Genomic DNA, 25,608 nt, shown 5'->3' with positions numbered 1-25,608 from the left:
GTGTATATATGTGTAGTGAGTGTACTAGGTGTATATTGTGTATATATACGTGTATGTGTGCATATACGTGTAGTCCGTCTACTATGTGTATATTATGTGTGTATTTTGACAGAGTCACTGGTGTCATATGTAAGGGGAGGTATGTGTCACTACGGCTGCTAGCTTGTGTGAACTGAACCTACAACTTTTCCCCAGCATGTTATATGTTGAGGGTGTAATCACCATTGTTAAGGGAGTGGTTTTGTGTGAATGGCATGGAGATCGGGTGGGAAGTCATTCACCATACCTCCCCTTAGGGTGTGGTGCAGCAAGTTTAAATGCTCAGTCACAATTTTTTTTTTCTGTGGTGTGATCGGGAGAGTGAAGTCTCCAGAGTGTGTGTGGAAGCTAGAGAGCTCCACAAAAGGACTTTGCCTGAATGACTTGTGATACCGAGAGCGGACGGAACCCGCTCACTTATGGACTGTGCTTTACTTTATGTTTTTGTTTTGCCGTTACGCCAGAAAGGCCGTGTTTATTTTGCTGACTCTGCAGTGCTTATGCCGCTACAATAAACCTGCAGAGGAAACCATGTCCTGAGTCTACTTCTGGAAGCAGCCGAGTGAGTTGTCTTACCACAGTATATACGTGTAGTGAGTGTACTATGTGTATATTATGTGTGTATATACGTGTTGTGTGTATATATGTGTAGTGAGTGTACTTTGTGTACTGTCATGTGGGTGGGGCCTGGGATTGCCCTTGCTCTGGCGACATCTGCCCCTGGTGCTTATATTATACATCTTTAGTTTGAATTTTTGCCATTTTGCTTTTGCTCCTCAGAGATATGTTTTTTATAAATATCCCAGAGAAGTGAAGCCCCCGGAGGACCTGCAGGATCTGGGGGTGCGTTTTCTCCAGCCATTTGTCAACCTCCTCTCAAAGGCTACTTATTGGTGGATGAACACCTTCATTAGGACGGCTCACAAGAAGCCCATCGACCTGAGAGCAATAGGAAAACTACCAATTGCCATGAGGGCCGTCACCAACTACGTCCTCCTCAACGCGGCCTTCCAGGCACAAAAGGTGATGTATCCGCGCAGGACGGTGTGACTGAGGCGGAAGAACTTCACATGTCACCGTGGGGGTCATTTATTCCTCATCATTGAAATTCCAACCCCAAGAAGATAGGGTAAATGATGGAAATCACCGGATAGAGACAAGTTATTGACCTGCAAATGATGGAAAAAAAGGGACACAAAATGTATACAACCTCTGGATCCTCCAGTCCGTAGTCTGAGTCTCATGCAGAAATCCTGGCACCTCCGGCCTCGGCTGCTGTCACTGAAGTTATTAATGGTCGTCTGAGGAAGGGTCTGCCGCTTAATGTACAAATCATGAGGATCCGCTGCTGACGGCTCCTGGGTAATCACCGACCAATGATGTCCCCGATGGAGAAAAGACAGGAGACGCTGCCGGCAGCTCCTGTGTAATCACTGACAAATGAAGTCCCTGATGTACTCGATGGAGACAAGTCCGGGGACGTCATTGGTCAGTGATTACGCAGGAGCTGCCGACAGCCTCTCCGGACTTATCTCCATTGAGCACATTGGGGATGTCATTGGTCGGTGATTACACAGGAGCTGCCGGCAGCGTCTCCGGACTTGTCTCCATCCAGCACATCAGGGATATCATTGGTCGGTGATTACACAGGAGCTGCCGGCAGCGTCTCTGGACTTGTCTCCATCCAGCACATCAGGGATATCATTGGTCGGTGATTACACAGGAGCTGCCGGCAGCATCTCCGGACTTGTATCCATCGAGCACATCGGGGACGTCATTGGTCGGTGATTACACAGGAGCTGCCGGCAGCGTCTCCAGACTTGTCTCCATCCAGCACATCGGGGACGTCATTGGTCGGTGATTACACAGGAGCTACCGGCAGCGTTTCCAGACTTGTCTCCATCCAGCACATCGGGGACGTCATTGGTCGGTGATTACACAGGAGCTGCCGGCAGCGGATCCTGATGGTTTGTACACTCAGCGGCAGAATCTTTCTCAGATGACCATTGATGACCTCAGTGACAGCCGCCGAGGCCGGAGGTGCTGGGATTTCTGCACGAGGCTCAGACTCTGGACTGGAGAATCCAGAGGTTGTGAACGTTTTCTTTCCCTTTTTTTCCCATCAGTTGAAGATCAATAACTTGTCTCTGTAGAAATCGAAGAAAGGATCCGAAGCGGCACAACCAACCGGTAAAATATTACAAACTTTAATGAGGCATTTAAAAAAGTTACAGAAACTTTACGCGTTTCTGGCTCAAAAAACAGTGAGCCAGGAAGGACGCTGTTTTTTGAGCCAGAAACGCGTAAAGTTTCTGTAACTTTTTTAAATGCCTCATTAAAGTTTGTAATATTTTACCGGTTGGTTGCGCCACTTCGGATCCTTTCTTCGATTTCTACCTGGGCTGTTGGTCACCGGCTGGATCTTCACCCTCCCAGGCTATTTCTCCTCGGTGATCCATGGGCTCGGCGTGGTCGCTCCCAGTCCTCCCTCCGCTGATTTCCACCGTTCCACCTCTTCTTCTTCCTGGTGTTACAATATTGAGGATTGTGCGGTGAGGGCAGGTCCCTGGATGTGCCCCCCATGTACCCGCGTCAGATGTGTTCCCCTGTGTAGCGCTGCGCTGCTTTTCTTTTGCTTCATACCGTGCCTTGAAAAAGTCTTCATACCCGTGAAGTTTTCCACATTTTTTCATATTACACCACAAACTTCAATGTATTTTCTGTGATAATGACACAAAGTAACGAGTATTTGTGACGAGTCCGGACGTGATACAAGGTTTCCTAATTATTTTAAAAATATCAATCTGAGACTTGTCACCCCCATAAAGTGTGTGGGTGCAACGAGAAAAAATGTGGAAAAGTCCACGGGGTATGAAGACTTCAAGGTTCTGTATATCGGACTGATGATGACTCCTACTATGTGTCATTAAAGGGCAAGTCCCAGGTAAATGACCATAACAGGATTGTGCAGTCCCAGGTAAGAGCAGCTGGCGTATTGTTATATGAAAGCTATAGAACTTTGTCTTTGATTTTTCATTTTGGAGATCACTGTCCTGGTCATATTTATGCAGCTGAGGGTTTGTTACAGTGTATCAGTGTAGGAAATCTGCTAATCATCCAGCTCCGTCCTGGCTGATCACTGGTGCACTGTAACAAAACGTCAGCTGTGTGAGCCCAGACCCACACTGACCAGACCCTGAGACGAGGGCGTAGTGCCCGCCAGTATGGTCAGTGCTCACTGGTGCACTGTAACAAAACGTCAGCTGTGTGAGCCCAGACCCACGCTGACCAGACCCTGAGACGAGGGCGCAGCGCCCGCCAGTATGGTCAGTGCTCACTGGTGCACTGTAACAAAACGTCAGCTGTGTGAGCCCAGACCCACGCTGACCAGACCCTGAGACGAGGGCGCAGCGCCCGCCAGTATGGTCAGTGCTCACTGGTGCACTGTAACAAAACGTCAGCTGTGTGAGCCCAGACCCACGCTGACCAGACCCTGAGACGAGGGCGCAGCGCCCGCCAGTATGGTCAGTGCTCACTGGTGCACTGTAACAAAACGTCAGCTGTGTGAGCCCAGACCCACGCTGACCAGACCCTGAGACGAGGGCGCAGCGCTCGCCAGTATGGTCAGTGCTCACTTGTGTGAAAATCCAATCCTCAATTGAAGGAGTACAACCACCAGCATCCATTGTCGAGGTTCTCTGGCGTCCATCACAGGCGATGGGAAGATGGAGTTATGGCCTGTGACAATGGATTCCGCTCCATGCGGTGAGGATGCTGGTGGTTGTACTCCTTACATTGAGAAGAAATGGTTTCAGCCTGACGTGATGTTGATGGATTTGCAGAATGATTCCTTCCGATGTTCCAATGCTGCCCCTCCTCCCCGCAGTGTAAGTCTTCCCCGTGCCCCCCCGGCTCCCGCTCTATCTGGTGCGCCCTGTGCCACGCGTTCGGGAGACCCCTCATCCTCAGCAGCATCTTCCGGATCATGGCCGACATGCTGGGCTTCGCAGGTCCGCTCTGTGTGTCCGGGATCGTGCACAACCTCAGCCAAGGCAACGAGACCGTCCACCCACGGGTAATGTCCCTGTACGGGATGGCCGCACTATTGTCCTGTGTTGTCAGCCACCTGTGTCTGCAGTGTGTGATGTGGTCATTAGGGAGCAGTGCCGACATTATTGGGGTCAGACCAGGGAGGTGGTGGGGGGCTTCCTCTGTGCAACCGCCTGTGTGTGCTCTGTAATTGTAAAGCTGGGTCACCCCTGCACACCCACCGTGTCTGTCGCCCCCAAATCTGTACGGCAGGTAAGATCAGGCTGTGCCCCCATTTGTGTATGCCCATCAGTGCGCCCCTGCCCCCCATGTCTGTGTGGACGTCCCCTGCCCCCCATGTCTGTGTGGACGTCCCCTGCCCCCCATGTCTGTGTGGACGTCCCCTGCCCCCCATGTCTGTGTGGACGTCCCCTGCCCCCCATGTCTGTGCTGACGTCCCCTGCCCTCCATGTCTGTGCTGACGTCCCCTGCCCTCCATGTCTGTGTGGATGTCCTCTGCCCCCCATGTCTGTGCGGACGGCCCCTGCCCCCCATGTCTGTGCGGACGCCCCCTGCCCCCCATGTCTGTGCGGACGGCCCCTGCCCCCCATGTCTGTGTAGATGGCCCCTGCCCCCCATGTCTGTGCGGACGTCCCCTGCCCCCCATGTCTGTGTGGACGTCCCCTGCCCCCCATGTCTGTGTGGACGTCCCCTGCCCCCCATGTCTGTGTGGACGTCCCCTGCCCCCCATGTCTGTGCTGACGTCCCCTGCCCCCCATGTCTGTGCGGACGGCCCCTGCCCCCCATGTCTGTGTGGACGTCCCCTGCCCCCCATGTCTGTGTGGACGTCCCCTGCCCCCCATGTCTGTGTGGACGTCCCCTGCCCCCCATGTCTGTGTGGACGTCCCCTGCCCCCCATGTCTGTGCGGACGCCCCCTGCCCCCCATGTCTGTGCGGACGGCCCCTGCCCCCCATGTCTGTGTAGATGGCCCCTGCCCCCCATGTCTGTGTGGACGTCCCCTGCCCCCCATGTCTGTGTGGACGTCCCCTGCCCCCCATGTCTGTGTGGACGTCCCCTGCCCCCCATGTCTGTGTGGACGTCCCCTGCCCCCCATGTCTGTGCTGACGTCCCCTGCCCTCCATGTCTGTGCTGACGTCCCCTGCCCTCCATGTCTGTGTGGACGCCCCCTGCCCCCCATGTCTGTGCGGACGGCCCCTGCCCCCCATGTCTGTGCGGACGCCCCCTGCCCCCCATGTCTGTGCGGACGGCCCCTGCCCCCCATGTCTGTGTAGATGGCCCCTGCCCCCCATGTCTGTGCGGACGTCCCCTGCCCCCCATGTCTGTGTGGATGTCCTCTGCCCCCCATGTCTGTGCGGACGTCCCCTGCCCCCCATGTCTGTGCGGACGTCCCCTGCCCTCCATGTCTGTGCTGACGTCCCCTGCCCTCCATGTCTGTGCGGACGTCCCCTGCCCCCCATGTCTGTGCGGACGTCCCCTGCCCCCCATGTCTGTGCGGACGTCCCCTGCCCCCCATGTCTGTGCGGACGTCCCCTGCCCCCCATGTCTGTGCGGACGTCCCCTGCCCCCCATGTCTGTGCGGACGTCCCCTGCCCCCCATGTCTGTGTGGACGTCCCCTGCCCCCCATGTCTGTGTGGACGTCCCCTGCCCCCCATGTCTGTGCGGACGTCCCCTGCCCCCCATGTCTGTGCGGACGTCCCCTGCCCCCCATGTCTGTGCGGACGTCCCCTGCCCCCCATGTCTGTGCGGACGGCCCCTGCCCCCCATGTCTGTGCGGACGGCCCCTGCCCCCCATGTCTGTGTGGACGTCCCCTGCCCCCCATGTCTGTGTGGACGTCCCCTGCCCCCCATGTCTGTGTGGACGTCCCCTGCCCCCCATGTCTGTGCGGACGCCCCCTGCCCCCCATGTCTGTGCGGACGCCCCCTGCCCCCCATGTCTGTGCGGACGGCCCCTGCCCCCCATGTCTGTGTGGATGGCCCCTGCCCCCCATGTCTGTGTGGACGTCCCCTGCCCCCCATGTCTGTGTGGACGTCCCCTGCCCCCCATGTCTGTGCGGACGTCCCCTGCCCCCCATGTCTGTGCTGACGTCCCCTGCCCTCCATGTCTGTGCTGACGTCCCCTGCCCTCCATGTCTGTGCTGACGTCCCCTGCCCTCCATGTCTGTGTGGACGCCCCCTGCCCCCCATGTCTGTGCGGACGCCCCCTGCCCCCCATGTCTGTGCGGACGTCCCCTGCCCCCCATGTCTGTGTGGATGTCCTCTGCCCCCCATGTCTGTGCGGACGTCCCCTGCCCCCCATGTCTGTGCGGACGTCCCCTGCCCTCCATGTCTGTGCTGACGTCCCCTGCCCTCCATGTCTGTGCGGACGTCCCCTGCCCCCCATGTCTGTGCGGACGTCCCCTGCCCCCCATGTCTGTGCGGACGTCCCCTGCCCCCCATGTCTGTGCGGACGTCCCCTGCCCCCCATGTCTGTGCGGACGTCCCCTGCCCCCCATGTCTGTGCGGACGTCCCCTGCCCCCCATGTCTGTGCGGACGTCCCCTGCCCCCCATGTCTGTGCGGACGTCCCCTGCCCCCCATGTCTGTGCGGACGTCCCCTGCCCCCCATGTCTGTGCGGACGTCCCCTGCCCCCCATGTCTGTGCGGACGTCCCCTGCCCCCCATGTCTGTGCGGACGTCCCCTGCCCCCCATGTCTGTGCGGACGTCCCCTGCCCCCCATGTCTGTGCGGACGTCCCCTGCCCCCCATGTCTGTGCGGACGTCCCCTGCCCCCCATGTCTGTGCGGACGTCCCCTGCCCCCCATGTCTGTGCGGACGTCCCCTGCCCCCCATGTCTGTGCGGACGTCCCCTGCCCCCCATGTCTGTGCGGACGTCCCCTGCCCCCCATGTCTGTGCGGACGTCCCCTGCCCCCCATGTCTGTGCGGACGTCCCCTGCCCCCCATGTCTGTGCGGACGTCCCCTGCCCCCCATGTCTGTGCGGACGTCCCCTGCCCCCCATGTCTGTGCGGACGTCCCCTGCCCCCCATGTCTGTGCGGACGTCCCCTGCCCCCCATGTCTGTGCGGACGTCCCCTGCCCCCCATGTCTGTGCGGACGTCCCCTGCCCCCCATGTCTGTGCGGACGTCCCCTGCGCCCCATGTCTGTGCGGACGTCCCCTGCGCCCCATGTCTGTGCGGACGTCCCCTGCGCCCCATGTCTGTGCGGACGTCCCCTGCGCCCCATGTCTGTGCGGACGTCCCCTGCCCCCCATGTCTGTGCGGACGTCCCCTGCCCCCCATGTCTGTGCGGACGTCCCCTGCCCCCCATGTCTGTGCGGACGTCCCCTGCCCCCCATGTCTGTGCGGACGCCCCCTGCCCCCCATGTCTGTGCGGACGCCCCCTGCCCCCCATGTCTGTGCGGACGGCCCCTGCCCCCCATGTCTGTGCGGACGCCCCCTGCCCCCCATGTCTGTGCGGACGGCCCCTGCCCCCCATGTCTGTGTAGATGGCCCCTGCCCCCCATGTCTGTGCGGACGTCCCCTGCCCCCCATGTCTGTGCGGACGTCCCCTGCCCCCCATGACTGTGCGGACGTCCCCTGCCCCCCATGACTGTGCGGACGTCCCCTGCCCCCCATGTCTGTGCGGACGTCCCCTGCCCCCCATGACTGTGCGGACGGCCCCTGCCCCCCATGTCTGTGTGGACGTCCTCTGCCTCCCATGTCTGTGTGGACGTCCCCTGCCCCCCATGTCTGTGTGGACGTCCCCTGCCCCCCATGTCTGTGTGGACGTCCCCTGCCCCCCATGTCTGTGTGGACGTCCCCTGCCCCCCATGTCTGTGTGGACGTCCCCTGCCCCCCATGTCTGTGTGGACGTCCCCTGCCCCCCATGTCTGTGTGGACGTCCCCTGCCCCCCATGTCTGTGTGGACGTCCCCTGCCCCCCATGTCTGTGTGGACGTCCCCTGCCCCCCATGTCTGTGTGGACGTCCCCTGCCCCCCATGTCTGTGTGGACGTCCCCTGCCCCCCATGTCTGTGTGGACGTCCCCTGCCCCCCATGTCTGTGTGGACGTCCCCTGCCCCCCATGTCTGTGTGGACGCCCCCTGCCCCCATGTCTGTGTGGACGCCCCCTGCCCCCCATGTCTGTGTGGACGTCCCCTGCCCCCCATGTCTGTGTGGACGTCCCCTGCCCCCCATGTCTGTGTGGACGTCCCCTGCCCCCCATGTCTGTGTGGACGTCCCCTGCCCCCCATGTCTGTGTGGACGTCCCCTGCCCCCCATGTCTGTGTGGACGTCCCCTGCCCCTCATGTCTGTGTGGACGTCCCCTGCCCCCCATGTCTGTGTGGACGTCCCCTGCCCCCCATGTCTGTGTGGACGTCCCCTGCCCCCCATGTCTGTGTGGACGTCCCCTGCCCCTCATGTCTGTGTGGACGTCCCCTGCCCCCCATGTCTGTGTGGACGTCCCCTGCCCCCCATGTCTGTGTGGACGCCCCCTGCCCCCCATGTCTGTGTGGATGCCCCCTGCCCCCCATGACTGTGCGGACGTCCCCTGCCCCCCATGTCTGTGCGGACGTCCCCTGCCCCCCATGTCTGTGCGGACGTCCCCTGCCCCCCATGTCTGTGCGGACGTCCCCTGCCCCCCATGTCTGTGTGGACGTCCCCTGCCCCCCATGTCTGTGTGGACGTCCCCTGCCCCCCATGTCTGTGTGGACGTCCCCTGCCCCCCATGTCTGTGTGGACGCCCCCTGCCCCCCATGTCTGTGTGGACTCCCCCTGCCCCCCATGTTTGTGTGGACGCCCCCTTACCTATGTGCCCCCTGTGCTCTGCCCCTCCTCTCCCACAGGCAGAGTTTTTTGGGGTTTCCTTCATCTCATCGCAGGAGTTTCTGGAGAACGCCTATGTCCTGGCCGTGCTGCTGTTCTTCGCCCTCCTGCTGCAGAGAACCTTCCTCCAGGCTTCATATTATGTCGCCATAGAGACCGGGATCAACCTGCGCGGAGCAATACAGGTGATGGAGGGCAGGGTCCGAGGGAGCGCCGGTGGTGGGAGGGAGGGCAGGAGATGGGGGTCCGCAGGGAGCGCCGGTGGTGGGAGCGAGTGCAAGAGATGGGGGGTCCGCAGGGAGCGCCGGTGGTGAGAGGGAGTGCAGGAGATGGGGGGGGTCCGAGGGAGCGCCGGTGGTGGGAGGGAGGGCAGGAGATGGGGGTCCGCAGGGAGCGCCGGTGGTGGGAGCGAGTGCAAGAGATGGGGGGTCCGCAGGGAGCGCCGGTGGTGAGAGGGAGTGCAGGAGATGGGGGTCCGCAGGGAGCGCCGGTGGTGGGAGGGAGGGCAGGAGATGGGGGGTCCGCAGGGAGCGCCGGTGGTGGGAGCGAGTGCAAGAGATGGGGGGTCCGAGGGAGCGCCGGTGGTGAGAGGGAGTGCAGGAGATGGGGGGGTCCGAGGGAGCGCCGGTGGTGAGAGGGAGTGCAGGAGATGGGGGGGTCCGAGGGAGCGCCGGTGGTGGGAGGGAGTGCAGGAGATGGGGGGTCCGAGGGAGCGCCGGTGGTGGGAGGGAGGGCAGGAGATGGGGGGTCCGCAGGGAGCGCCGGTGGTGGGAGCGAGTGCAGGAGATGGGGGATCCGCAGGGAGCGCCGGTGGTGGGAGGGAGTGCAGGAGATGGGGGGTCCGCAGGGAGCGCCGGTGGTGGGAGGGAGTGCAGGAGATGGGGGTCCGCAGGGAGCGCCGGTGGTGAGAGGGAGTGCAGGAGATGGGGGGTCCGCAGGGAGCATGGGTGGTGGGAGGGAGGGCAGGAGATGGGGGGTCCGCAGGGAGCGCCGGTGGTGAGAGGGAGGGCAGGAGATGGGGGGTCCGCAGGGAGCGCCGGTGGTGAGAGGGAGTGCAGGAGATGGGGGGGTCCGAGGGAGCGCCGGTGGTGGGAGCGAGTGCAAGAGATGGGGGGTCCGCAGGGAGCGCGGGTGGTGAGAGGGAGTGCAGGAGATGGGGGGGTCCGAGGGAGCGCCGGTGGTGGGAGCGAGTGCAGGAGATGGGGGGTCCGCAGGGAGCGCGGGTGGTGGGAGGGAGTGCAGGAGATGGGGGGTCCACAGGGAGCGCCGGTGGTGAGAGGGAGTGCAGGAGATGGGGGGGTCCGAGGGAGCGCCGGTGGTGGGAGCGAGGGCAGGAGATGGGGGGTCCGCAGGGAGCACCGGTGGTGAGAGAGAGTGCAGGAGATGGGGGGGTCCGAGGGAGCGCTGGTGGTGGGAGCGAGTGCAGGAGAAGGGGGGTCCGCAGGGAGCACCGGTGGTGGGAGGGAGGGCAGGAGATGGGGGGTCCGCAGGGAGCGCCGGTGGTGGGAGGGAGTGCAGGAGATGGGGGGTCCGCAGGGAGCGCCGGTGGTGGGAGGGAGTGCAGGAGATGGGGGGTCCGCAGGGAGCGCGGGTGGTGGGAGGGAGTGCAGGAGATGGGGGGTCCGCAGGGAGCGCGGGTGGTGGGAGGGAGTGCAGGAGATGGGGGGGTCCGCAGGGAGCGCCGGTGGTGGGAGGGAGTGCAGGAGATGGGGGGTCCGCAGGGAGCGCCGGTGGTGGGAGGGAGTGCAGGAGATGGGGGGTCCGCAGGGAGCGCGGGTGGTGGGAGGGAGTGCAGGAGATGGGAGGTCCGCAGGGAGCGCCGGTGGTGGGAGGGAGTGCAGGAGATGGGGGGTCCGCAGGGAGCGCCGGTGGTGGGAGGGAGTGCAGGAGATGGGGGGTCCGCAGGGAGCGCCGGTGGTGGGAGGGAGCATGGGGGGGTCTGAGGGAGGGCATACGATTGGGTGGGGGAGGAGGCTTTGCTGTGGGGGCAGGGGCTCAATGTGGGGTATCCTGGGCAGTGATGGGGCCGATGTCTCATGGTGACAGCTGGAGCCAGTGTCATGCGGGGGTCTGTAGGGGGATGGGGTGGGGGTCCTGGAGATGAAGGGGATGCTTCTGCTGATTATATAAATAGTACTATGCCAGGTGTGGCCCACCCATAGAGATGGAGGAGGGGGCCATAACCAGAAGTAACAGGGGCTGATACCAGAGGACACTAGAGCAACAACAGGACATCTGCACTAAGCTAAAGAGCAGGAAGGCGCCCCCCAGAGATCAGCGGATAAATGCCGCACCCCCAGAGATCAGCAGATAAATACCGCGCCCGCAAGAGATCAGCTGATAAATACCGCGCCCCCCAGAGATCAGCGGATAAATACCGCGCCCCCCAGAGATCAGCGGATAAATACCGCGCCCCCCAGAGATCAGCGGATAAATACCGCGCCCGCAAGAGATCAGCGGATAAATACCGCGCCCCCCAGAGATCAGCGGATAAATACCGCGCCCCCCAGATATCAGCGGATAAATACCACAACCCCCAGAGATCAGCAGATAAATACCGCGCCCGCAAGAGATCAGCTGATAAATACCGCGCCTGCAAGAGATCAGCGGATAAATACCGCGCCCGCTAGAGATCAGCGGATAAATACCGCGCCCGCAAGAGATCAGCGGATAAATACCGCGCCCGCAAGAGATCAGCGGATAAATACCGCGCCCGCAAGAGATCAGCGGATAAATACCGCGCCCCCAAGAGATCAGCGGATAAATACCGCGCCCGCAAGAGATCAGCGGATAAATACCGCGCCCGCAAGAGATCAGCGGATAAATACCGCGCCCGCAAGAGATCAGCGGATAAATACCGCGCCCGCAAGAGATCAGCGGATAAATACCGCGCCCGCAAGAGATCAGCGGATAAATACCGCACCCCCTAGAGATCAGCTGATAAATACCGCACCCCCTAGAGATCAGCTGATAAATACCGCGCCTGCAAGAGATCAGCTGATAAATACCGCGCCCGCAAGAGATCAGCTGATAAATACCGCACCCCCCAGAGATCAGCTGATAAATATCGCGCCCGCAAGAGATCAGTGGATAAATACCGCGCCCGCAAGAGATCAGCTGATAAATACCGCGCCCGCAAGAGATTAGCGGATAAATACCGCACCCCCAGAGATTAGCTGATAAATACCGCGCCCGCAAGAGATCAGCTGATAAATACCGCGCCCGCAAGAGATCAGCTGATAAATACCGCGCCCGCAAGAGATCAGTGGATAAATACCGCGCCCGCAAGAGATCAGCTGATAAATACTGCGCCCGCAAGAGATCAGCGGATAAATACCGCGCCCGCAAGAGATCAGCTGATAAATATCGCGCCCGCAAGAGATCAGCGGATAAATACCGCACCCCCCAGAGATCAGCTGATAAATACCGCACCCCCCAGAGATCAGCTGATAAATACCGCGCCCGCAAGAGATCAGCGGATAAATACCGCACCCCCCAGAGATCAGCTGATAAATACCACGCCCGCAAGAGATCAGTGGATAAATACCGCACCCCCCTGAGATCAGCTGATAAATACCGCGCCCGCAAGAGATCAGCGGATAAATACCGTGCCCCCCAGAGATCAGCTGATAAATACCGTGCCCCCCAGAGATCAGCTGATAAATACCGTGCCCCCCAGAGATCAGCGGATAAATACCGCACCCCCCAGAGATCAGCTGATAAATACCGCACCCCCCAGAGATCAGCTGATAAATACCGCGCCCGCAAGAGATCAGCGGATAAATACCGCACCCCCCAGAGATCAGCTGATAAATACCGCGCCCGCAAGAGATCAGTGGATAAATACCGCACCCCCCTGAGATCAGCTGATAAATACCGCGCCCGCAAGAGATCAGCGGATAAATACCGTACCCCCCAGAGATCAACTGATAAATACCGCGCCCCCCAGAGATCAGTGGATAAATACAGCACCCGCAAGAGATCAGCGGATAAATACCGCACCCCCCAGAGATCAGCTGATAAATACCGCACCCCCCAGAGATCAACTGATAAATACCGCGCCCCCCAGAGATCAGTGGATAAATACAGCACCCGCAAGAGATCAGCTGATAAATACCGCACCCCCCGAGATCAGCTGATAAATACCGCGCCCGCAAGAGATCAGCGGATAAATACCGCACCCCCCAGAGATCAGCTGATAAATACCGCACCCCCCAGAGATCAGCTGATAAATACCGCACCCCACAGAGATCAGCTGATAAATACCGCACCCCCCAGAGATCAGCTGATAAATACCGCGCCCGCAAGAGATCAGCGGATAAATACCGTGCCCCCAAGAGATCAGAGGATAAATACCGCGCCCGCAAGAGTTCAGAGGATAAATACCGCACCCCCCAGAGATCAGCGGATAAATACCGCACCCCCCAGAGATCAGCTGATAAATACCACACCCCCCAGAGATCAGCTGATAAATACCGCACCCCCCAGAGATCAGCTGATAAATACTGCGCCCCCCAGAGATCAGCTGATAAATACCGCGCCTGCAAGAGATCAGCGGATAAATACCGCGCCCCCCAGAGATCAGCTGATAAATACCACACCCCCCCAGAGATCAGCTGATAAATACCGCACCCCCCAGAGATTAGCTGATAAATACCGCGCCCGCAAGAGATCAGCGGATAAATACCGCACCCCCCAGAGATCAGCGGATAAATACCGCACCCCCCAGAGATCAGCGGATAAATACCACGCCCGTAAGAAATCAGCGGATAAATACCGCACCCCCCAGAGATCAGCGGATAAATACCGCCCCCCCAGAGATCAGCTGATAAATACCGCACCCCCCAGAGATCAGCGGATAAATACCGCGCCCCCAGAGATCAGCTGATAAATACCGCACCCCCCAGAGATCAGCTGATAAATACCGCGCCCCTGCAGAGATCAGCGGATAAATACCGCACCCCCCAGAGATCAGCGGATAAATACCGCACCCCCCAGAGATCAGCTGATAAATACCGCACCCCCCAGAGATCAGCTGATAAATACCACACCCCCCAGAGATCAGCGGATAAATACCACACCCCCCAGAGATCAGCTGATAAATACCGCACCCCCCAGAGATCAGCTGATAAATACCGCACCCCCCAGAGATTAGCTGATAAATACCGCGCCCGCAAGAGATCAGCGGATAAATACCACGCCCGCAAGAAATCAGCGGATAAATACCGCACCCCCCAGAGATCAGCGGATAAATACCGCCCCCCCAGAGATCAGCTGATAAATACCGCACCCCCCAGAGATCAGCGGATAAATACCGCCCCCCCAGAGATCAGCTGATAAATACCGCACCCCCCAGAGATCAGCTGATAAATACCGCGCCCCTGCAGAGATCAGCGGATAAATACCGCGCCCCCCAGAGATCAGCTGATAAATACCACACCCCCCAGAGATCAGCGGATAAATACCACACCCCCCAGAGATCAGCGGATAAATACCACACCCCCCAGAGATCAGCTGATAAATACCGCACCCCCTAGAGATCAGCTGATAAATACCGCACCCCCCAGAGATCAGCTGATAAATACCACACCCCCCAGAGATCAGCTGATAAATACCACCCCCCCCAGAGATCAGCGGATAAATACCACACCCCCCAGAGATCAGCGGATAAATACCACACCCCCCAGAGATCAGCTGATAAATACCGCACCCCCCAGAGATCAGCGGATAAATACCGCACCCCCCAGAGATCAGCTGATAAATACCACACCCCCCAGAGATCAGCTGATAAATACCACACCCCCCAGAGATCAGCTGATAAATACCGCACCCCCCAGAGATCAGCTGATAAATACCGCACCCCCCAGAGATCAGCGGATAAATACCGCACCCCCTAGAGATCAGCTGATAAATACCGCACCCCCTAGAGATCAGCGGATAAATACCGCACCCCCCAGAGATCAGCGGATAAATACCGCACCCCCTAGAGATCAGCTGATAAATACCGCACCCCCTAGAGATCAGCTGATAAATACCGCACCCCCCAGAGATCAGCGGATAAATACCACACCCCCCAGAGATCAGCTGATAAATACCGCACCCCCTAGAGATCAGCTGATAAATACCGCACCCACTAGAGATCAGCTGATAAATACCGCACCCCCCAGAGATCAGCTGATAAATACCGCACCCCCCAGAGATCAGCGGATAAATACCGCACCCCCCAGAGATCAGCGGATAAATACCACACCCCCCAGAGATCAGCGGATAAATACCGCACCCCCCAGAGATCAGCTGATAAATACCGCACCCCCCAGAGATCAGCTGATAAATACCACACCCCCCAGAGATCAGCGGATAAATACCGCACCCCCCAGAGATCAGCTGATAAATACCGCACCCCCCAGAGATCAGTGGCAGCGTCACTGAGCATAAATACAGGGGCCCCCTTATTACTGGGGAAGAGTAGCGGTCCCGGAGATCAGCGGCAGCGTCATTACTGGGGATGATGGTGGCGCCCCCCAGAGATCTCTCCCTCTTCTCCCCGCACACTCGGCTACATCTACTCCTCTCTGGCTGTGGGATGCTGGGAGTTGTGGTGATTTAACCCTTTCTACTGCTTGTGTTTCCACAGACCAAGATCTACAGTAAGATCATGCATCTGTCCACGTCCAACCTGTCCATGGGGGAGATGACGTCCGGCCAGATCTGTAACCTGGTGGCCATCGACACCAATCAGCTGATGTGGTTCTTCTTCCTGTGCCCCAACCTCTGGGCCATGCCGGTGCAGGTGCAGCAGCCTGTAGTGTCCCCGACGAGGTTCTGGGTGTCTCGGCCTATGATAAGGACTGACCTAGAAGATGGGGGACCCCCTTATGGTTAAAGGCCCCTCGTCTCAACCCAGGGGTCAGGGCACATTATAGGGTCTGCGTCACTCCATCGTGTGGGGGGCTGGGAACCCCGATGCCCCCCGGGGCAGTGGCATGGGGGGCAGGGGACGTCCACACAGAAATGGGGCAGGGGACGTCAGCACAGACATGAAGGGCAGGGGATGCTCCGCAGCTCTGATGAATCCAGGGGTCCAGTCTCTGTGTACTGGGAGGCGACCACAATCACCCCACACCCGAAATCTCCAAGAGCCTGGGTGACAGCCCACAATTACCCCGAAACCCCCCGAGAACCTGGGTGACACCAATCACGCCAAAACCTTAAAGAGCCTGAGTGACACCCACAATCTCCTGACACCCAGAAACATCTGAGAGCCTGAACGACACCCAGGATTTTGGGGTTTGGGGAGATTGTGGGATGTGGGGGGATTTTAGGGTGTGGGGTGTGGAGGGGATTTTGGGGTGTAGGGGGGATTTTGAGGTTTTGTGGAATTGTGTGGTTTGGGGGGGGATTGTGGGGTTTGGAGGGATCGTGAGGTGCTGCCCTTGCTCTCAATGAGATTCTTACTCTTGCAGATTATTGTCGGGATCATCCTTCTGTATTACATCCTGGGGATCAGTGCCTTAATTGGAGCGGCCGTCATCATTGTGTTAGCCCCTGTACAGTATTTTGTAGCCACAAAACTCTCCCAAGCACAGAGAAGCACACTGGTATGTATACATGTGTGTAATATGTACTGTATATGTGTGTGCTTAATATGTATATGTGTGTGCTTAATATGTATATGTGTGTAATATGTACGTGTAATATGTATATGTGTGTAATATACAGTACAGACCAAAAGTTTGGACACATCCTCTCATTTAAGGATTTTTCTGTATTTTCATGACTATGAAAATTGTACATTCACACTGAAGGCATCAAAACTATGAATTACCACATGTGGAATTATATACTTAACAAAAAAGTGTGAAACAACTGAAAATATGTCTTATATTCTAGGTTCTTCACAGTAGCCACCTTTTGCTTTGATGACTGCTTTGCACACTCTTGGCATTCTCTTGATGAGCTTCAAGAGGTAGTCACCGGAAATGGTCTTCACTTCACAGGTGTGCCCTGTCAGGTTTAGTAAGTGGGATTTCTTGCCTTATAAATGGGGTTGGGACCATCAGTTGTGTTGTGCAGAAGTCTGGTGGATACACAGCTGATAGTCCTACTGAATAGACTGTTAGCTGCTTTTTTTCTTGCCATAATACAAATTCTAAGTAAAGAAAAACGAGTGGCCATCATTACTTTAAGAAATGAAGATCAGTCAGTCTGAAAAATTGGGCAAACTTTGAAAGTGTCCCCAAGTGCAGTTGCAAAAACCATCAAGCGCTACAAAGAAACTGGCTCACATGAGGACCGCCCCAGGAAAGGAAGACCAAGAGTCACCTCTACTTCCGAGGATAAGTTTATCCGAGTCACCAGCCTCAGAAATCGCAGGTTACCAGCAGCTCAGATTAGAGACCAGGTCAATGCCACACAGAGATCTAGCAGCAGACACATCTCTTCAACAACTGTTAAGAGGAGACTTTGTGCAGCCGGCCTTCATGGTAAAATAGCTGCTAGGAAACCACTGCTAAGGACAGGCAACAAGCAGAAGAGACTTGTTTGGGCTAAAGAACACAAGGAATGGACATTAGACCAGTGGAAATCTGTGCTTTGGTCTGATGAGTCCAAGTTTGAGATCTTTGGTTCCAACCACCGTGTCTTTGTGCGACGCAGAAAAGGTGAACGGATGGAGTCTACATGCCTGGTTCCCACCGTGAAGCATGGAGGAGGAGGTGTGATGGTGTGGGGGGGCTTTGCTGGTGACACTGTTGGGGATTTATTCAACATTGAAGGCATACTGAACCAGCATGGCTACCACAGCATCTTGCAGCGGCATGCTATTCCATCTGGTCTGCGTTTAGTTGGACCATCATTTATTTTTCAACAGGACAATGACCCCAAACACCTCCAGGCTGTGTAAGGGCTATTTGACCAAGAGGGAGAGTGATAGGGTGCTACGCCAGATGACCTGGCCTCCACAGTTACCAGACCTGAACCCAATCGAGATGGTTTGGGGTGAGCTGGACCGCAGAGTGAAGGCAAAAGGGCCAACAAGTGCTAAGCATCTCTGGGAACTCCTTCAAGATTGTTGGAAGACCATTTCCGGTGACTACCTCTTGAAGCTCATCAAGAGAATGCCAAGAGTGTGCAAAGCGGTCATCAAAGCAAAAGGTGGCTACTGTGAAGACCCTAGAATATAAGACATATTTTCAGTAGTTTCACACTTTTTTGTTAAGTATATAATTCCACATGTGGTAATTCATAGTTTTGATGCCTTCAGTGTGAATGTACAATCTTCATAGTCATGAAAATACAGAAAAATCTTTAAATGAGAAGGTGTGTCCAAACTTTTGGTCTGTACTGTATATATGTGTGTAATATATATGTATATAATATGTATGTGTGTAATATGTATTTATATGTGTAATATGTATATGTGTTTATGTAATATGTATATATATATATATATCTAATGTGGCAACTGGGGTCCTGGGATCAAATCCCACCACATCTGCAAGAAGTTTCAGCCTCTGTCTCATTAGACCATGACACGTTTTCACAAAGCCTTCCTCCCCCCCGACCCCACAGACCGGACATATGAAGGATAAGCGAGATTGTTGCCATGTACAGGACACAACCAGGACTGGCCAGAAATTCCTGCAGCTCCTTTAATGTTGCTGTCGGCCTCTTGGAGCCTCCAGCACCAAATTTCTTCTTTTGAACAGTTTTTGAGTGACATCCAGTTCTAGGTTATATCACTGTTATGCTGGAATGTAATTTTTTTCACGACAGTCTGCTGTCCCTCTATGTGACTGAAGACTTGTGAATCCTCACAATGCACTGTGATCATTTTCCGGTACCAGCAGCGAGACATGGTGGTCATGTGACCGCAAGTATCAGAATGTCTGCTTCTGGCAACATTCTGTCCAGCACTGAATACAAGTGCATTGAGTGAAGCTGCACACGTCTAGTTGGAATGTGGCCGGGAGTGTGCAGATCATATACTTGCGGTCTCATTGCGCGGTTTTGCCTCCGACACCAGAGAGTCCTCACATGGCACACTGTGGACTGTGAGGAGTCACAAGTCTGCAGTCTCATAGAGTGACTGCAGACTTTCATGATAAACCTAGATGTAAATACTTTTACGCCCAAAAATGACAAAAGTGTTCTCAGAGTGATACCTTTATTGGCTATCCAGAAAAACTACAAACAGCCCCCCAACTTAAGGAGTCTCCTTGTCAGAAGTGTCCTCTCATCACCATCAGCGACGGGCACATTCCCATGTAAAAACAAAAAATGCAAAACTTGTACCCACACATTACCATCACATACAGTCCATATACCAAACACAGATCAGGACTACAAAATCATGGCTGTCATGGACATCCTCCAATGTGGTGACATGATACAATGTACAAGGTGCCCAGAAGGAGTTTATACTGGAGAAACGATGCAAAAACTGCAAACCAGAATGAATTTACACAGACACACAATTAAGAATGAACTGGACACGCCTGTGGGGAAACATTTCTCTGGCCGGGGACACTGTACGAGAGATCTAAAAGTTTTAATACTAAAAGGTCACTTCAAGGGCAACAGAGGGAAAAAATTGGGAATTCAAATTGATAAGGATGTTCAATTCCTTGACAACAGGTCTCAATCTAACACCTGGGTTTATGACTCACTACACTGATTCAATTCACACCTCCACCAGACGGTCTCCAGATGATTAAACATTCCCACACACTTGCCATTTGCAACTAAAACCCCTAAATTTGATCTCTTTGACTTATCAGTAGGAAGCATCACCCCCTCCACCTCATGAACAAATATCTTGCTGTAACGTCTCTTATGCCTTTTGTCTTATGAATTCATTTGTAAAATTGCCTGACGAAGGAGCCCCTGTGCTCTGAAAGCTTGCATATATACCATATTTTTCTGACTATAAGACGCACCTTTTTCCTCCAAATTTTGGAGGAAAATGGGAGGTGCGTGTTATAGTTCGAATACTGTCCAAATACTGTATTCTGTGTATATACTGTATGGCTGTTCGTGGTGGTGGGTGTGGGGGAGCGGCAGTGGGGGATGAGCAGAGCACAGGAGGCAGCAGCCGCCTGCTGCAGCCTAAGCTGTACCCACTGCTAAAGAAAATGAATATTTACTGCACCCCACGCCCATGGGGGTGGAGAACAGTGAATATTCATTTTACTTAATAGCGCGCACACTATACCCGCATCGTGGCTCCTGCTGCAACTCTGCGGTCTGTGTGCCCGCTACTAAAGCCCATGAATATTCACTACAATCCACTCCCATGGGTTGTAGTGAATATTCATGGTCTTTAATAGCGGGCACACAGATCACCAGCCACAGCAGGAGCCACGCTGCGTCTACAGTGTGCGCTCTGTTATGGAGAGTGAATAGTCACCGCTCCCCACGCACACTGTTCTGGCGCGGGGAGCAGTGACTATTCCGGCACAGCACTTCACTGTGTGAGGGTGCATGGCAGTAACACCGTGCACGGTTCACACACTGAGAGTATCAGCAGCAGAGCGGACGCAGCGCTGGAGGAGAGAGGAGGGGAGTATGAGTGTTTATTTTTGTGTGTGCAGCGTGATGGGGATTAGGGGGTGCCATGCATACCAGGATGAGGGATCAGGGGGTGCCATGCATACCAGGATGGGGATTAGGGTGTGCCATGCATACCAGGATGAGGGATCAGGGGGTGCCATGCATACCAGGATGAGGGATTAGGGTGTGCCATGCATACCAGGATGAGGGATTAGGGTGTGCCATGCATACCAGGATGGGGATTAGGGTGTGCCATGCATACCAGGATGGGGATTAGGGGGTGCCATGCATACCAGGATGAGGGATTAGGGGGTGTATCTGAATAATTAATTGTAAGGCCATGTGCCCACGATGCAGAAATGCTCCGGATTTTTCCTGAGCGTTTCTGCATCTCCCTGGCAGAAAAAACACATGCTTATTGTACATGCAGATTGTACATGCTTATTGTAGGATTGTACATGCGTTTTTCCTGACAGGTAGAATCGTTTGTGAAGCGTTCTTCACTTGCATTTCCGCATTCGGGTTGACAAGCGATTTTAGCATCACTTGGAAAGTGTTTGACAACTTGGTCACACGATATAAATCCATGCAACCGGCAACCGGCATATATAGTGTGACCGAGAGAATGGTATAAAATAAAAAAAAAAACATTATACTCACCTTCCGATGGCCCCCGGTCTCCTTCTCTGGTCTCTCCGGTAGCTTGCGGTGGTGTAAAAGGACCTTCCATGACGTCATTTAGTCATGTGACAGGTCACGCGACCGCCGACGTCAGCGGTCGCGTGACCTGTCACATGACTAAATAACATCATGGAAGGTCCTTTTAGACCATCGCGAGATGCCAGGGAGCCAGGACGCACCGTACAGGAGACCGGGGGCCATCAGAAGGTGAGTATAATGTATATTTTTATTTTAAAATATTTTTTTTTTACAGGTTCTATGGTACCGGGTCTGGAGGAGAGTCTCCTCTTCTCCAGGCCCGGGTATCATCCGCACATTGAATCGCTTAATATCTGCATGTGCACATGTAGTCATACGGATATTAAGCGATTCAATGTAAGTCAATGGCGGCGAAAACGCCGTGATTACGCAAAATAATTGGTAGTGCTGCGGATTTTTCCGCAATGATAATCCGCAGCAGAAATTTCCACAGCATGCGCACAGCACATGTGGATTATCATTAGGGAACATAGACGACCTTCTGCCAAGCATTTTTTAAGCGTTTCTGCGGTGGAATTGCCGCTGTGGAAACGCTTAAAAAACGCATAGTGGGCACACAGCCTAAGGAGATGTGTTCAATATAATAGCAGTGTGGAGGTCAATCAGTGAGGTCAATCATTCTGTGAAGAAACAGGGGTGAATCAGGGGGCCCTTATATAAGGGTGAAGCCAGCACATGTTGTACATGCATTTCTCCTTGAAAGCCTGAGAAATATGGGCCATTCAAGACATTGTTCAGAAGAACAGTGGACTTTCATCAAAAAGTTGATTGGAGAAGGTAAAATGTATAAAGAAGTGCAGACAATGATCGGCTGTTCAGCTAAAATGGTCTCCAGTGCTTTATAATGGAAAGCAAAACCAGAGAGACGTGGAAGAGAACGGAAGACTACCATCCAAAAGGATGGAAGAATATCCAGAATGGCAAAGGCTCAGCCGATGATCAGCTCCAAGATGATCACAGACAGTCTCCAGTTACCTGTGAGGACTGTGACAGTTAGAAGACGCCTGTGTGAAGCTAATCTCTTGCCAAAGAACAGATCAACTGGTCTAAAGAGAAATAGAGAAACATTTTGTCGACTGATGAAAGTAAAATTGTTCTTTTTGGGTCCAAGCGCCGCAGACAGTTCATCAGAAGACCCCCAAACTCTGCATTCAAGCCACAGTACACCCTGCAGACAGTGAAGCATGGTGGTGCCAGCAGAGGTGTATCTAGGCTGTCTGGCACCCAGGGCAAGAGTTCAGTTTGGCGCCCCCCCAGCACATATGCGATTTGCACACTTAGTCACGTGCCGACAAGCTGCTCTCCCTAATTCTCTCAATGTTCAGTGAAAACCTGAGAGAAGCAGAAGAGAAGTTGTCACGTGAGAGTCAGTATGAAAATCACATGTCAGTGAAGAGGCCGTGTGATGACTGCTGGAACCAGCAAGCCGAGCTAAATCCTGACAGCGAGTACATTACACACTTAGGATTGGCTACAAGGCTTCATTTTATAATTAAAGGGCTTGTCCAGGTTTGAGATGAAAGTCTGCAGTGAGTCTATGTGACCTCAGGCTTCTGAATTCTCACAGCGCATGCACTGCACACTTTTAGGATTCTGCCTTGCACAAGTTTGTGATTTGTATACTTCTGGTTACATTCCGACTAGACGCGTCCGGGCTCTCTCAATTCATCGCCATTGAGTGAGGCCACGCATGTCTAGTCAGCATGTGACTGCAAGTATACAAATCGCCGGCTTTAGAGAATCCTGACAACGTGCAGTTGTGGGGGTCGTGATGACATTCCACTCGTCCTCCAGTCACTCCAAATTCAAACTATGAGCATGGGTCAACCATTCAAAGAATGAGTCAGACAACAAGCTGGTTCAAGCTCAGAGCATGCTCAGAAGGCTACTACAGACAACGTCCTCAGCAATGTTCTGCCTTTATTTTTTACATGCACAAATCTAAATACACTACATAATGGGAGGGGAAAGAGGTTGTCCGGGGCGGGGTAAGCCATGAAAGTCCAGTGTCTGGCCACTCCTGATTGGTCCACATCTCCTTATCTCAGTCTCTGGGCAGATATTGCAGCCGTCAGCTTATAATCTTGTTTCGTTTCTCTGAAATAAGTCTTGGCAACACTAGAAATATCTTAGTTTAAGTTTCGATTTGAGCACTACGTAGCAAGGAAAGCTTATTGTTATATGACACAAAATGGTGGTTAGTACATTAGCAAAAAAGCGTATAAAAGTTACAAAAGTATAAAAGTTACAAATATATATATTCTCTTTTACCCCGACATTCCCCCCTAAACACTAAGCTTTCCTTTGCTTCGGGGCCTCTGAGACTGTCCATGTGTGGGGAGAGGGGAGGTGGATTTCTTCACCCAATCATCTTAGAAGCTGCCCCCTTATGGGACGCCCCCAGACAATTGAGCCCTACCCTAAATGACACATGGAGTTCTCCCAACTGATCCTAAACTAAATCTTTCAATTGAACTTTGTTATGGGGGGGCTGGTCAGACTTGTTCAAAGGAGTATATTTCTCTATATAAGGGGACTATGCAGCACAGGACCACCAGGCCCAATACTAGTAGGCCTCCCATTACTAGACAAACTTGTTGGAAGAATCCCTTGAGCCCTCCCAACCAACTTGAGAAGAAGGAGGTATCTACCCCTGTGTGGTAGCTGTCCACCCTGGGACAGACAGTAAGCATATGGAAAGGATATAGAAGAAGGTAGTCATCTTTTATAGGCTCGTTCTGTCTCTCTTGCAGTGGGAGGTGTGAATCCAGGTGCTCTTGCCCTCAAGCTTCAGAGCCGTCGGGGTGGTGAGGTAGCACAGTGTACGGTCCCTCGAACCGCGGCTGGAGGCAGTCTTTCCGGACAAACTTCTTCACATACACTAGATCGCCTGGGATGAAATCATGTACTGCATCACCTGTAGATTCTGGGAGAGAAGCAGATACTGGAGAGCGGGTGTTAGTCAATTCTCTAGACAAGGCAATCACAAATTTTACCACTCTATCATGTGTTTCAGACAACTCTTGGGGCCTAATCTCTCCTATCTTGGGTGGGGTCCCAAACAAAATTCTATAGGGAGTCAGCCCATGTTTGGCCTGAGAAGTGTGTGTGATGTGATGCAATACTATGGGGAGTGGGTCGGGCCAGGGGAGGGGATGATCTTGGGTCATTTTCAAGAGCTGGGTCTTGAGTGTGGAATTCATCCTTTCCACTTTGCCTGAACTGGCAGGATGGTATGGAGTGTGGAGGCCCAAATCTGTTCCCAACATGTTCCAGAGTTCTTCGTAGATATTTGCTGTGAAAGCTGGTTCTTGATCCGATTCTATGACTTGGGGAACTCCAAATCTGCAGGCAATTTCGGTGATCAGTTTCTTGGCTGTGACTTTAGCAGTCATGTTGACAACCGGGTAGGCCTCGGGCCAGGCTGAGAACATATCCACGGCTACCAAAACGTACTCCTATTTTCCTGCTTTAGGCATTTGGATATGGTCGACTTGTATTCTCTGCCAAGGGTAGTCTGGTTTAGCCAGGTGTTGGAGAGGGACCCGTGCCGTACACGTTGGGTTGCAGGTAGCGCAGACAGAGCAGAATTTTGAGTATGCAGTCACAGTGGAAGAGATTCCGGGTGCAAAGTACAGTTTCTTGATACATGCCAAGGCTTGATTCTTTCCTCTGTGTGTAGGCCCGTGAGCCCATGCTGCCACAGCTGAGTACATGCGTCTAGGCAAGCAAGGCTTCCCATCCACTTGGTAAAGAGTCGAGTTGACCTTTGAATCTTTGCGACCTGCCAGCACGGCTCCTGCCGCTTTCCATTGCTTGACTTCTTCAGTGGGGGGTCTTCCTTTGTTCCTCACACAATTTTTCTTTAGGCATCCTGACCCCCCTGGATTCCACTCGTGTCTCCGCTGGACTTGTATGGTCTTCCGCCGGCTGTTCCTTGGCTCTTGCTCTAGTGAGCGCCACAGCTACGGTTTGCAGGGTCTCCCCCATCTCTTCTTCCTTTTCCTGCCACTTTGATGACACATTCTCCACTGCTGCAGTCTTGGCTGCTTGGTCAGCTAGGTGATTGCCCCTGGCTTCTCTGGATTCTAGTCTTCCATGAGCCTTGACCTTCATAACAGCAACCTAAATGGGTAGTTCCAGGGCCTTCATTAGGGCCTTAATCCATGAGACATGTTTCACTGGTGTACCTGCAGCTGTGATGAATCCTCTAGACTTCCACAAGAGTCCAGAATCATTGCAAATTCCATGTCCATACCTGGAATCGGTATATACATATTCGCCTTTGTTCCTGCTGCCAGGTGGCAGGCCTCTGTGAGAGCCACAAGTTCAGCTTCTTGTGCAGACATGTATGGTGGTAGAGCTTCAGCCTTGAGGACTGTTAGGTCTGTTGTGACAGCATATCCCGTGTGGAACCTCCCTTGAGGGTCTGCGAAACGGGATCCATC

The 25,608-nt window shown here is 54.7% G+C and overlaps 1 protein-coding gene across 1 annotated transcript in view; it reads left to right on the top strand.

Annotated features, from left to right (window-relative positions):
* The window catches only part of LOC141245816 (ATP-binding cassette sub-family C member 8-like), a gene marked incomplete at its 3' end in the record, with an annotated part of 139,562 nt that overhangs the window by 56,240 nt on the left and 57,714 nt on the right, over positions 1–25,608 (top strand). The window contains exons 5-9 of the mRNA XM_073669087.1: positions 820–1,062; positions 3,926–4,114; positions 8,911–9,075; positions 15,525–15,680; positions 16,354–16,488. Coding sequence (XP_073525188.1) covers positions 820–1,062; positions 3,926–4,114; positions 8,911–9,075; positions 15,525–15,680; positions 16,354–16,488 — 888 coding nt within the window. The remainder of the gene's footprint in view (positions 1–819; positions 1,063–3,925; positions 4,115–8,910; positions 9,076–15,524; positions 15,681–16,353; positions 16,489–25,608) is intronic.

The sequence above is a fragment of the Phyllobates terribilis genome, unplaced genomic scaffold, assembly GCF_046119375.1.
Source record: "Phyllobates terribilis strain yellow unplaced genomic scaffold, ASM4611937v1 Scaffold_2134__1_contigs__length_162224, whole genome shotgun sequence".
Lineage (NCBI taxonomy): Eukaryota > Metazoa > Chordata > Amphibia > Anura > Dendrobatidae > Phyllobates > Phyllobates terribilis.
Note: the sequence above shows the minus strand (reverse complement) of the source record. Positions and strands in the feature narration are given on the sequence as shown.